Source organism: Tyto alba, unplaced genomic scaffold (genome assembly GCF_018691265.1).
Source record: "Tyto alba isolate M040663 unplaced genomic scaffold, T.alba_DEE_v4.0 Super-Scaffold_12, whole genome shotgun sequence".
In the NCBI taxonomy this organism is placed as follows: Eukaryota; Metazoa; Chordata; class Aves; order Strigiformes; family Tytonidae; genus Tyto; species Tyto alba.
This window is the reverse complement of record NW_024881274.1, coordinates 524,726-537,966: the sequence shown is the minus strand read 5'-3', so window position 1 is coordinate 537,966 and position 13,241 is coordinate 524,726. Positions and strand designations below refer to the sequence as shown.

Sequence of the window (13,241 nt, the reverse complement as noted above, 5' to 3'; positions counted from 1 at the left end):
AAAAGGAAGTCCAGGCTGCAGAGTAGAGTCGAATGAGTTGTTATGGAGAGGAATGTCTAGGTTAGATATGGACATCTAGGGTGTGGATGCCCACCTGAGTATTATTTGAGATGCTCTAGGGATCCTGCCTGACCACTCTCTGTGTCTCCCACACAACATAACGTAAGTCTTATGTAGGTCCTGCATCATCTGCTGTGGCTGTCTTGGTTCGCAATAGGCATCCTAGCACAAGATCCCTATGATCAGGCAATTTCCCAATGGAATAAGAAAAAAACCTCCATACTTAATGATCTGTATATTAAGACTGAATATTTTTTCCTAGTGTTCTAGATTGACTGTACTCTCATCTAATGTCTCTTCTCCATTTTCAGATGTTACTCCATCTCCTTCAGTCTACAGGCTGATCTCTAAAGACGATGAGGATTTGGAAATGTGCCTGATCACAGACTACTCCCCTGAAAAGCTTACTCTTAACTCGGCTGAGAAGCAGACAAATGCTATTGTGGAGGTGACAACATCTGAAAACAAACAGGAAGCTAGTTACCTGTCAACCTACTGGGCCAAGAAAGATGAAATGCAGTGTGGTGCAAAACATGAGGGCTTTGGAGAACTGGAGGTCAAGGATCCTGAAAGTGGTAATGGCATTGTTGGATGCATGTACAGGGCTAGAGGTACTCTAGTGTCTGTGTTATTAGTATGTACAGGACTTGTTCACACCTCCCAGCCCTGCAAGCAATGCTGAATTATGCTCCCACACTCCAGAGGATTGTTTCCTTGTTGCCTCTGTTTTCCCAATATAAGAAGGACATGGTCTTGCTCAAGTAGGTCCAGAGGAAGCCACAAGGATGATCAGAGTGCTGGAGCATCTCCCCTATGAGGACAGGCTGAGACAGTTGGTGTTGTTCAACCAAGAGAAGAGAGGCTCCAGGGAGACCTTATAGTGGCCTTCCAGTGGTTAAAGAGGGCTACAGGAAAGGTGGGGAGGGACTTTTCACAAGGGCATGTAGTGATAGGAGCTTTAAACTGAAAGAGGGTAGATTTAGATTAGATATAAGGAAGAAATTCTTCCCTGTGCGGGTGGCAAGGCACTGGCACAGGGTGCCCTGAGAATCTGTGGCTGCCCCCTCCCTGGAAGGGTTCAAGGCCAGGTTGGACGGGGCTGGGAGCCCCCTGGGCTGGGGGAAGGGGACTCTGCCTGTGGCAGCAGGGTTGGAACTAAATGATCTTTAAGGTCCCTTTCAACCCAGACCATTCTATGTTTCTATGATTCTTTTGCCTTCTTCCTTGGTGGAAACAAGATTGAGGGACAGTAGACTGGTACAGTCACAGCAGAGAGATCTTAAAATCACACTGTAGGGGATATAAAGCTTGAAATTCTGTTGTCCAATGGGACACTAAAGCTTAATGAGATCATATGTTATGCTTGCCCTGAAAACAGCAAAAGTAAGTGTGTATGGGAGGGTTTACTGGCCAGAAATTCTAATGCAGGCCTCCTAAGTAGAGGAGATGTACTTCTGGAGAAGTACATTTCTGTTGTTAATTAAACTTATTGTTATTATCTGCAGGTGCCAGCACTGTCTGTGTTACAGGAATGTCTCTACACTTCAGGACAGGTGTGTACACAGCATTTTAGGAGTGATGCTTGTCCTGATTAAAGGAAATGTCTTTACAAGTTTTTGCTAATGTTCCCTGTTTGCAGAATTCCTGTTGTATCAAAAAGCACAGACTGGAAATTTGCAAATGGGCCCCACAGGCTTTAAACATCAAGTCTAAAAGTCATTGGGTTAATGTAGTCTTCCACATCTGATCTGGCAATTTTATGTGACCAGTGTAGCCAGTGCCTACATGCTCTTGCTAGGACTAGCCAAAAAAATACTCCCCATCACGTAACGATTTAAGGTACTGATATGAGTCAGTCTTACTGGATGTCTGTCTGCATTTCAGACTTCAGAGGAGTTGTTTTTATTTTCGGGTGCACAATCACCTAATGAACCAAAAGATAAGCAGGTGGTTTCTGCAGTGTGTCCTCAGAAGCAGGGTTGCACTAAAGATAACGGTGCATCTGAGCAAGCTTTGCTTTAGCTCATGGCAATGGTAGTATACCAGCCAGTGCTGGAGCCCAAGCAATTGCTGTTCCTGCTAGTTTAAAGGAGAGCCTGTCTCCACACTTGCCCTGTTTGCAGAATAGTTGTACTTTTGCAAACATGCAACCTTGCTGAAAAGAAACCAGTTAGCCAAATGTTTCCAACACAACACTTCTGAAAAATACCCATTAGTCAACCTGGCTGATTTGATCAGTCATTTCAGAGGGGTTTTCAAAGATAAATATAAAATGACTTTTGGATGACAGGTCCCTGCTTCACCAATATAGATCAATGTATTTTCAAATGAAAATGGCTTTGTAATTTAAGATTAATAGAAAATCCAAATAGATTTTTTGTTCTTTGAAAAAAATTTAACTTGTTTTCCCCCTGCCCATGTTAAAAAATTTTAGTGAGAGGAAGAAGGGACAACTCCAGCATCCTGAGTTCATCATACATTGTATTTAAAAGCAGCTAGATGGTTGGCAGACTTGTATATTGGATAATTGAGTGGTTACCAAATGAAAACCCAGCCCTTGAAACACCAACCGTAAGAAGTGAAAGCTTCTCAGTGAGACATTCCTGCTCACTGTCTTGTTAGCTATCCTACTAGATGACTAAAGCTCACGAAGTGGAACAGCTTCATTAAGAAGTGCTTTTAAGTCTTTCTGGAAGCAAGGATGTCTCAGTGCTGTCGTGACTTTCATTCTCTATTACTTTTACAGATGAAAACCTGAACATGCTGTCTTTATCACAGCTGGGCCTGAAAATAATTTTAATGAAAGGAATAATTTTTAATGTGCTGATGACAATGCTCATATGGAAAAAGAAGTGAGTATGCATGGGGGGCAGTAAGGCCTCTGACAGAAACCATCTGGATCAGTTCATTAGTTACCAATGTTCCTTCTCTCTGTAATAATTGTTTATGCAGTCTATACATACACCTTTTGTCTACCAACAGTAAAATCCCTCCACTCCTTTGGCTATATCACTGTTATCACCCACTCCTCAAGTCTATTTACATTTACTTATCCACATGCAAATTTAACTTTTTTCTTCTTTCTAGACATCTCTCCCTTCTATTTCTACATCCATCCCTTCTGTTGTCTGTTTTCATCCATCAGATTCATCCTCTGACCAGTCTCCAGCTGGGAAAGTTTGATGCTTATTGACTTTAAGACCTCAGACTTAATATATCAGTTTTGGCCCAGTGTCTCTTTCTCCTCTTTCTATTGCTTTCAGACCTATAGTTGTGTAGCTGCGACTGTATCCTAAATAATGATATAACATAACTTTATTTTTGCTACAGGAATGAAAGTAACCAGATGGTGCAGTCCTGAATTAAAAAAAAAATCTGCTGAGGAATCTTTACCAGAGCATCACATGCAAGAGGGAACACAGATATCACTTGCTGTTTCTGTATATTGTGCCAGCCTTTATAGTCTAAATTGCTTTACTTGCATTGTTATAAAGCTACTCAAAAATAAGCTTAACATTTTCAGCATTCTGCTCCCCCCAGATACCTGATTCATTCAGCATGACAATGCCTCTTTCTGCCTGAAGCATAGCTTGCTGTAACTATGAATTGCCAAACATCACTATTACTTACATTAAAATAACACACAATTTCTGCTTGGGCCAGTGTTGCTGAAGACTGCAAGCTAAATATCACTTGAGTGCAAATTTTTCATATTTGGGTAGCTTTCAAGTATGCACATCTTAAAGTGCACACCCACAGGCACCATTTCTGTTGCAAATGATACACTCTGAAAAGCAAAGAAAGACTTATTCAAGGGTGCTGTGCATCAAGTCCTGCTATCTTTTGCTAGATCACAGCAAGGTATGTCTGGGGTTTTTTTCCACAAAATGCTTCAAGGTCTCCCAGGAGTTCTGAATTCCATGAAATTCTCACTTCATTATCACAGAACAAAACAATGTTTAGTATTTTTTTAAAGTCTATCTGGCCTTAACGTTTTCTGAATTTAAACCAGTTTAGATTTGGTTTTGCATTTAGAAAAAATACAAACTACTTTTGTTGTTTGTTTTTTTTTTTTTTTGTTTAGTTATAACAACCTTAGTTTTCCCAATTTCTTTTTATAATCATTGCATAAAACTATACTGAAATATTTGCCTGTCCATGTGTCTACTCCTTGTATGTGCATGTATGTGAAATTCACATGATGCTAATTCTTGAATTGTACTGGCAACTACACTGATGTCTTGGCATTTCTTTAGGCCTTTGGCTGCTATTAAAAAATTCTTATCAAAAATAAGAAACGTGTTCATCTTTTATATCTTTTGTATACCTTGTTTTACCCTTCAGATGAGCTTTAGGAATGAGCCTGTCCTTTGTGGTGAAGGAGGGAAGGGCATCTGGACTCTCCCCCTCAGCCTGAGCTGACCAACTGGCTGAAGGAATAGCTACAAAGTCCCTTTCCAGGACACCCTTGCTGTGTCTGGGTGAGAATAGCATGTCTGGCTTGGAGGGAGGGGAACAGAAGAGAGCACTTCTCCTCCAAGAATAGACTCTGTGCTGTGAAGACAATGGTAAAATATGCCTTGGCCACAGTGAGAGGACTAGTAAGCAGTCAGGTTCTTGAAGGCAGATGTCTAGTGCTATGGGGAACACAGGAGCCTGAAGTGTCTTGCCTCTAAACATCCCCCACTCCCAAGTGTCACTGAAGAACAAAGTACCTCCTCTGCATTAACAACACCAACTGACCAGCCTGTGTCTCCAGGTTCAGTCTATCACCGGCAAGACTAGAAAGGAAATTTTCTCCTTTCAAGACATTGATTTCTCCATCTTCTTCTGAAGGACCAGAGATTCCTCTGGAAGGAGAAATGAGAAGGGTGTTCTGAAAGAAACACAGCCTCCTGCAAAGCTTGAACCTTGCTTGTACCTCACACCACTAGACAAACTGAGTGGCAGGGAAAGCCTCACCAGACTGGTGGGGGTGATTCCCCCTCATGAAATATTTCTCACCCTGCTGGACTCACAGCCATTGCAAGGAACTCTGATTTTGGAAAGGCTCATGCTTGAAATGCTCTTAGCCAAAAGCCCTGGTGCTTCATGTGGGAGAGGGTCCCTGTGTGAAGGCCATGCCAGTGTCCCTGTCACAGGATCTGACTCCATAGTGCTGAGCAGCAACACAACAGTCTCCCTGGTCTCCTGCCATGGTGCTGCCACCTGACCATTTAGCAGGTGGCCTGTCACAGAGTGACAGAGTTACTGGCCAAGGAACAACATTAAACTTCCCAGGTCTCTTACCCTGATTATTTTATAGTACAGATATTCAGGGACTTATTCTCTTGTCTCTCCCTTGACACAACAGTCATTTCTCTCCCATGGCTCTTTAAATGCTAGATTCCAGGCAGCTCTTGAAGCCTACATTTTGCTCATGATGAGGTCTGCCATGTCACAGGGAAACAGCTTGAAGAAGCTGCCTAATCCATATTTGAATTACAAAGCAAATCATTAAATTTCACAGATTTCCAACAGATTAACCTCATTCCAGATAACTTCAGGGACTGGAAGAAAAGTTTCCATGCGCATTTACCTTTAGCATCACTTTTTAGAACTAATGTCCTTCTTAAATTTTTTGTGTTGCACTTCAAACCCACTCCCAGCTGTATGGTCAAGGAGGAAAGATAGCATGCTGCCTCTGTTTCCACATCTCAGTCTTTTCGCTTCCAGGTTAAACGACCCCAGTGATAAGATTTGCTGAGTAAAGGGATGAGTGTACAGATAAAGTTAAATGTTTTGACTAAAGTGACTCTTAGAATGTGATCTGCAAAAATTTCTAGGTCTAGTTCAAAGATACTTTTGCATATTAGGCCTTCAATCTCCCACCATCACAATGTGGCCCCCCCATCCCCACTTTTTACTTTCTTGTTTATTTTGAGAAAGAAAAACCACAGTGCAAAGCAAAGGTGGGAAATAACACAGTAGGACAGGATATGGAAGGAGTCTTATGGCCCAGGTGGGGCAGGAAGAGGACGCACCACCAGTTCCATGACGCCACAGTCAAGATCTGGGTCACCTTTTGATGCTCCTCTATGCCCTACCACAGAAACCACTTCCTCTGGAAAGCAGAGCACAAAACAGGGGGTGGGGGGAGCAGGGCTGGTGTGGCACGTGGCAGGGAGGAGAAGCATGTGAAAAAGCACAGCAGACGTTAGACCACAAGCCAAAGACAAATGAGGTTAAGGCACCCTCCCTTCCTGCCCCCTCACCGCAGCCAGCTCTTGGGTCTGGGGGGAGTTGTTTTGGGTACAGCAGGAAAGATTGAGTTATACAGTGTAGGCAGGGGAGAAGGGGAGAAAATACACTATAAAATGTGGGGGGTGGCTGGGAGAAATCTTAGAAGTGTGTAAGATTTCTGAATTTGCTGATAGGCCTCTGCACCCTGTTATACAAGCAGTGAATCTGTACAGAAAAATCCTTGCACTTCTGACCCAAAAGAGAAATGAGGAAGATGGGGCAAGCCAGAAAGTCCTCTCACATTGACAGGGAAAGAGATGTTGCTGTGGTCCATCTCTAGCACTCTCCCCCCTATGCCAGCTCCTGCCCCCTAGTACTTACCTATGGGTAAAGATTAATTTGCATCTTTTCTAAGGGGTTTTGTTGGAGAAAACACCCTGCTCAACATTTGTCATATTTCATTAAACATGACCCTGTGCACAAAACAGCCTCTCTTCTTGCCCTCTCCTACAGTGTGAACAGGGACCCAAGAATATTCTCTGAGGAGCAGAGCTTGTCTACAGACTTGTTGAAGCTTATTCAGATGTGGGAGTAGCTCTAACAGGACCTGAATTTTAGTGCTGATTTTATGGCAACTAGAGACATTGCAAGGTAGTAAGGATCAGGGGGGAAAAAAAAAAAAAAAAAAAAAAAAAAAAGAAACCCCACAGTTTTTTCCGCAGGCTCCCATGCAGTTCTTAAAAGCGGCCACAAGAGGGTCCCAGCCTGGAGCTCTCCCTAACAGCCAAATCGTGGGAAGACTGAGTCACAGAGACCCACAGGGAGGCACTCGCAGCTTGTGAACAGAAGCTGCAACGGCAGAGGAGAGACCCCGAGCAATTCCTCCGTGAACGGGTTGGCTCTGTCTACCACGGCCTTGGCCCAGAAAGGGTCCTTCCTATGGGGAAGAAGAGCTCAGTGGCTCCTGTACCATCCCTGTGTGCTGTCAACTCCCCTGCCTGCTCCCCAGCAGTACAAAGCCAGTACTATTGTACACAAACTTAGCTTAATGATTAGGGCCAGAGGGGAGTGGTAGCATCACAGCTGGCATGAATTCTCTGTTCCTACCACAGACCCAGACAGCATCCTTTGAGACACTAAGGACCATGCTCCCTCACACCTCATTCTTCAGAGGCTGTATTAGGCAAGAGACTTAGGAGCCCCAGGTTTCACACTTTTACGGGTTTAATGGCTGCAGCACAGCTGGAAATGCTAAAAGGGCAAAGGTGGTGAACAGAAGTCATAATCCAATGCTATGGTTGAAGCTATCAGACCTCAAGTTTTATCTCCTGCACACCAGCAAACAAGCATTTTTGTCACATAGCCTCAATGTACATTTTACCTACCTAGTGTTTCACCTGCGGACCAAACTAGACAAGCGTGAAGCAGGATCAGTACAAAGATGGAGCCTCGTGCCTAAAGGTAAACCAGGTAAATTCTGCAGCCAAAGGTGTGGAGGGGCTAGATGGGGTTAATATCTTGTCCTGTGCCCATAATTGGATCACCACAGGGCTCTGATTTTCCACCAGGACAATTTGACCTCAATGCAGGAAGTTGGCTTGGGCTTGAGGAGGCAATGGCTAAAGGCCAAAGTCATTTCACAATGCTTTAGAGGGTGAAGGATCTTCAATGAGGTTAAGTCTGAGGGGTAATCTTGTCAATGGACTTGGAACAGCTCAACTGCAGCTCTGTCCAAAGCACTGACAGAGCTTGGCAGCCCCTTCAAACATCATTGGATTTACTGGCACATCAGTCTGAAGAAAAGCTAACATTGTGGTAGGTTATCACTACTAAACCTTAGTGAGCCTGTAAGTCCAGCTGGGACACATCCAGCTGTGCCGCACATGCCTTTGAATGTCTTTGAGGGATACAGGAGGATCCATGGGAAGGTACACCTGGGGATGTGCTGGAGGACACCCTCTGCTTCCTTCCATTCACAACCGCTACCCACAGCCTAACCTGAATTTTCCACAGCTTTGAAGCCTGGGGGCACATTGGCAACATACTCTCCGTAAGACAGAGGCAGGAAACATGGAGATAAAAGGGTAGATGACAACTGAGTTTCCATGACAATTTCTTTCTTCCTTCTCTTTGAAACTGGGGCACAGAAAAAAAGCCTGCTGGGTGGAAAGCGAGGGAGGGGGGGTAAAACCAGGGAGTCGTGCCTGAAAGGGAACTTGGGTGTCAGAAGCAGCTCTGTATTTGTCACCAATAGGGAAAAGACTGCAGTATTATAAAGGGTTTTATTGATGGAAAGGATTACAGTAACTGTAATGAGGCAGAAGACCCCTCCATAGGACTGTCTGTGGGGAAGAATCTTGAGCCCTGCATCCCCTTCCTCCACCAAAGAAGGTAATAGTCTGCTGGGGAAAAGCACTTCCCAATGCTAGGCTTTGGCATCAGAGCTCTAGAGCCATTCAAGACCTAGAAAGAGAGAAAGCCAACATGAGCAAAGGGAGAGGAAATACCCCACAAGCTCCAAGGATCTTGTGGCCCCTTGCAACAGTAACAACAAATCACATCCTCCACTTTCCAGCACAGAACCCTCCCTGACCTAAACTCCCTCCTCTCATCTGCTGAGATACTCCAGATTTGGGACCCCAGCCATATCACAGCCTCCAAATAGGACAACCCTCACAAATAAAGCCCAGGAGTTCCAGCTCCCAAAGCTCCTCTTGCAAAGAAAGGTATTTCTCTCAAAGAAGAGAAACACAGGTAGGTTTCTGTAACACTCCTAGTTAAAGTGCTTATTAAATTATAAAAACTGAAAAATACATGCAGGAAACCAGAAAGCTGTAAATTGTAACCCTGTATGAACCTAGAGGACAACAGCTTAACTGCACTCGGCCAAAATGAATCTGGGAGCTGGATTCACTCTTTCTAATTGTCTCCCAACTCTACAAAAGTACTGATGTGAGCTATAATTGCCCCTTTTGTGACCCCACAGATCAGTACCTTACAGTCTCTTCTAGAGTTCAGCCAACAAAATTGATGACGACAAGATGGAGGATGGTGTTGGCAAAAAGGAAATCGGCAAATGCTCGCTCCGGTGAAATGCCTTGGAACTCGCTTTTGTTCTGGGGGTTGATCTGGATCCGGAGGCAAACTGCATGGCAGAGAAAGAATGAGAGATTAGTGATCACAAAAGGAAGTCACAGTGGGAAGTATGGTCATCCTGGGGCAGCCCATCCCAGTCTGAGTCACTGTTCCACCAGGGTATCACAAGAAAACGTAACTGTTTTTATTATGAGCAGGACACTGGCAGGGGATTTGCACAGTGCTTTTATGCAATCAGCTCTCCCATAGCACTACACTGTCAGCAGTGGCCAAGTGATACCTGAAAAGAACAGACTTATAACAGAATGGCACTCACACAGAAATGGGGATATTTCTATGTCCTCTGTTGCATGTGCTGGGGAGGACCGCACAGCAACAAGGTCATTTTGTGGGGTATTAAGGGAGAGCAACAACCTGACGCAGTCATTGCTAGAGTTTGGGTTTCACCCTCCCCGCTACCAAAAAACCCCTGCCACTCACTGAAACCCAGGGCACTGCTGAAGAACACCAGTATGAGATAGCAAAAGGGAAGGCTCCTTGACTGCCAGGGAGAAGCAAGGATGCGGTAGGGCTGATAAGGAGCTGGGTTCTGTGGTGTATATGGGCAGGACCCCTGCAAGTTCACAACCAGACTGGGCTGCCTGGGGCAGGAACCCAGGTGTTTCTGGGACAACTGGGTGATATGGGGCAAAGGAGGGGGTGCTGGAGGATGCTATGGGGGCTCCCTGGCTGCCCATGTAGGTTTGAGGGCTGCTGTGGGGGGCTCCCTTGGGCTGCTCGGGGAAAACCTGTGGCTAAGGAAACCCTGCGGTCACTACAAGAGATGCAAGCATTTCTAAGGCAACTCTCTGATGGCCGGCGGCCTCTGGGCGTTACTGGGGGCTCCGATGTCGCGGGGAGAGGCTCGGGCTTTGCTACGGAGAGTGCGAGGTTGCGCAGGGGATTCTCAGGGAACACCGCGCGGAGCCGGGACGGGAGTGGCAGGGCACTGACCGCCGAGGATGAAGCTGCCGACGGCGGAGATGAAGCCGCTGAGGAAGGAGTTGAAGGGGAAGGTGCCGACGCCCAGGCAGTAGCCGAACTGGAGCGCCCCAGTCAGCAGCACGTAAAGAAGGTAGGCGTCCAGCACCTTGAGGCGGCTCGGCGTGCCGCTGCCGTACTCCGACAGGAAGCGCCGCACCACCGAGCCCACCGAGCCCGCGCCCGACATGTTCCTCAAGCTGAGGTGGCCGGACACGGCCCCGCCCCGCGCTTCCGGGGCACCGCGGGACAGCACGCAGGCGCAATGCGCCGGGTCAACGGAGGCTGCGCAGGCGCGGTTCCCTTGCCTGCAAAAGGGCGGAACGGGAAGGCGCCGTCGGCCGCAGTGCGCATGCGTGAGATGGGAGGGGGGGGGGGGGGGGGGGGAGAGAGGAGAGGCGGAATGTGTTGTCGGTTGGCGCATGCACCCAAGGCCTTACTGAGTCCGCGCCCCCAAACTTTCCAGAAGTCAATGAAAACTAAACGGCGGCTGTTGCTAGGCAGATTAGAGCGACGGTACCTTCCAAAAGCCAATGAGAAGCAAGCGGCCGCTGTTGCTAGGCGGATTAGAGCGACGTTGCTTTCCAAAAGCCAATGAGAAGCAAGCGGCGGCTGTTGCTAGGCAGATTAGAGCGGCGGTACCTTCCAAAAGCCAATGAGAAAAAAGCGGCCGCTGTTGCTAGGCGGATTAGAGCGACGTTGCTTTCCAAAAGCCAATGAGAAGCAAGCGGCGGCTGTTGCTAGGCAGATTAGAGCGATGTTGCTTTCCAAAAGCCAATGAGAAGCAAGCGGCGGCTGTTGCTAGGCTGATTAGAGCGACGGTACCTTCCAAAAGCCAATGAGAAGCAAGTGGCCGCTGTTGCTAGGCGGAATAGAGGGCGGCTCCGTGAGGCCGCGCGGCCGCCCCTCGGTAGCCGCCGCCATCCCGACCGTGTGGCAGCGTCCCCGCCCTCGTCCCCCGCCGTGCCCCAGCCCGGGGCCCCCGCGGGCCGAGAGTGGGTCTCGCCATCCAGGGGCAGTGCTCGCCCCGCAGAGCCCTGTGGGGCTCCGGTCCCCCGCGGTGCGGCTGGGTGCGGGGAGCTGGTGGCGTGTGCGGGTGTTGGGTGCCGTGCTGGCTATGGTGGGGCTGGCTGCTGGCGGCAGGGCCTGGCCCAGGGGGTCGCCGGGAGATGTGGGGCCAGCCCGCCCGAAAAGGGCCCGTTTGGGGAAAACCAGCGGTGCGGGGAACAGCCGATCCTGCGGGGAGATGCTCTGGCCTGAGGCGGCCGCCACCGAGTGGGAGGGGAGGAGCTCGAGGTGCGAGTGTGTACATTTGTGTTCGCAGACTGTTTCACAGAAAGACTCCAGATTCTGACAGGAGGGTAGTGGAAGCCTGACTTTTGTGACCCCCCCCTTCTCAGAGCTGTGGAAGGGCAAACCGTTGTTTTCTTTGCTTTTGATTCCTCGGTGAGCCTGAAGTGAGAGTAAAATGACTACTTCTTTTTTTTTTTTTTTGGGGGGGGGGGGGGGGGGGGGAATCGGGGAAGACTTTTCAAGGGACAGAAGCAGAGCTTTTCCTTTTCTACCGAAATCTTCCTCTATTCAAATCATTCGGGCCTTCCAGTATTTCCCGAACCAGGGATGTTCTTGATGTGGACAGCTGATACTCCTGAACAGGCTCTGAAAAGAAAGTGGGGCATCTTCCTGAAGAGGGAAGATATGTGAAAAATTACAGATTGTCAGTAGTGGCAAGGTCTGTTTACAGGACTGCCTAATGGAATATTGAGACTGTTGAGACTGAGGCTATTGAGACTGAATTCTCAGCTTCATTTCTATCACCTGCCCGCTGGTATAAGTGATGTTTGTGTATGACTTGAACTATATTGATGGAGAGGAACTAGCACCTGCGGGTTGAGACATCCCGTTTGACATGCTGTTTGTTTGATAAGATTGTTTGTAAAAGCATGCTCTTTGTTTGTTAAGACATGCCGATGATTTGTTGTAACATGCCCTTTGTTAAGATATGCCTATCGTCTGATAATACAGGAGTTGCTGGGGAGGGAGGGGCTGGTTCTGTGTGTCGGTCGGGTGCCAAGGGCCCAGAGGGCTGGTGCCAGAGTTGTAGATGGGGAAACCTGGAGCCAGGGGCTAGGAGAGCATGCACCAGAGATAAAAGTTCATAGAGAAGAGAGAGTCTTACATCATCCTTGAGACCCCCGCCCACGACCACCACGAAGAACTGCGCAGGTGCGAAGAGAAGAGACAAAGGCAGAGCATACGGAAATGATTTCTCAGAAAGTCTATGAATATATATAAGCATCTTATGAATATGTATCATTTGGGGCATAAAGGGAGTAGCCCCAGGTCATATGGGTGTGCGTGTTTGTGGTGGAGGATCTCCCACGCACCTGGTACCGAATAAACATACCTACTTTATAACCTTAAAGGTTGTGGAGTCTTTATTCCGTGAGTCAATATCATGATATCAAGCCTGTAGCCTGAATCTTTGGAGACCTTGTCCCTTCTAACTTGTGTTCTTGCTCCCATGGATGTTTTCTTCTTACTCATGCTTGGAATATAAATATGCCCAAGAAACAATACTTGTGTTTCTGTGGTAGGGAATGCACCTATCTAGGGGCTGGACAAGCAAAGTGGGTACACATTCCCTTCTTTGCTTTCAATTTGTGCAGAGAGTTTCCCCTTTGAAGTCTGTATCTGGTATGTTTACTGGTGCCCCACTGTCTGATCGTGCCTCCTGAAGGAGCCTCATCCTGTAGAATAGACCTTTTACATTTCTGAGCTCAGTTTCCTTGGCTACATGTTTCCATGTACATCTTGGCACTCTTGGGAAACTTTTCCATCAT

The 13,241-nt window shown here is 47.2% G+C and overlaps 2 protein-coding genes across 2 annotated transcripts in view; one reads left to right on the top strand and one right to left on the bottom strand.

The window, feature by feature from the left end:
- LOC104364755 (T cell receptor alpha chain MC.7.G5-like) overlaps window positions 1-4,354 on the top strand; it is a 117,933-nt gene extending 113,579 nt beyond the window's left edge. The window contains exons 5-8 of the mRNA XM_042787181.1: window positions 372-635; window positions 1,566-1,613; window positions 2,807-2,912; window positions 3,391-4,354. Of these exons, the coding sequence (XP_042643115.1) occupies window positions 372-635; window positions 1,566-1,613; window positions 2,807-2,912; window positions 3,391-3,421 (449 nt within the window). The 3' untranslated portion in view covers window positions 3,422-4,354. The remainder of the gene's footprint in view (window positions 1-371; window positions 636-1,565; window positions 1,614-2,806; window positions 2,913-3,390) is intronic.
- Window positions 4,355-8,545: 4,191 nt separating this feature from the next.
- On the bottom strand, window positions 8,546-10,648 carry DAD1 (defender against cell death 1). The gene is made up of 3 exons (XM_032981796.2): window positions 10,372-10,648; window positions 9,277-9,427; window positions 8,546-8,745 (listed from the first exon to the last, which is right to left on the bottom strand). The coding sequence occupies exons 1-2, from the start codon at window positions 10,586-10,588 to the stop codon at window positions 9,297-9,299; spliced, it is 348 nt and encodes a 115-aa protein (XP_032837687.2). The 5' UTR covers window positions 10,589-10,648; the 3' UTR covers window positions 8,546-8,745; window positions 9,277-9,296.
- Window positions 10,649-13,241: the final 2,593 nt, after the last annotated feature.

Bases quoted from the DNA above. Each gene is read 5' to 3' on its own strand.
- DAD1 (XM_032981796.2), bottom strand. From the start codon at position 10,588: ATGTCGGGCGCGGGCTCGGTGGGCTCGGTGGTGCGGCGCTTCCTGTCG. The intron at 9,428-10,371 runs GTCAGTGCCCTG...TCTGCCATGCAG, and splicing joins CGGCAGCTTCATCCTCGGCG to TTTGCCTCCGGATCCAGATC.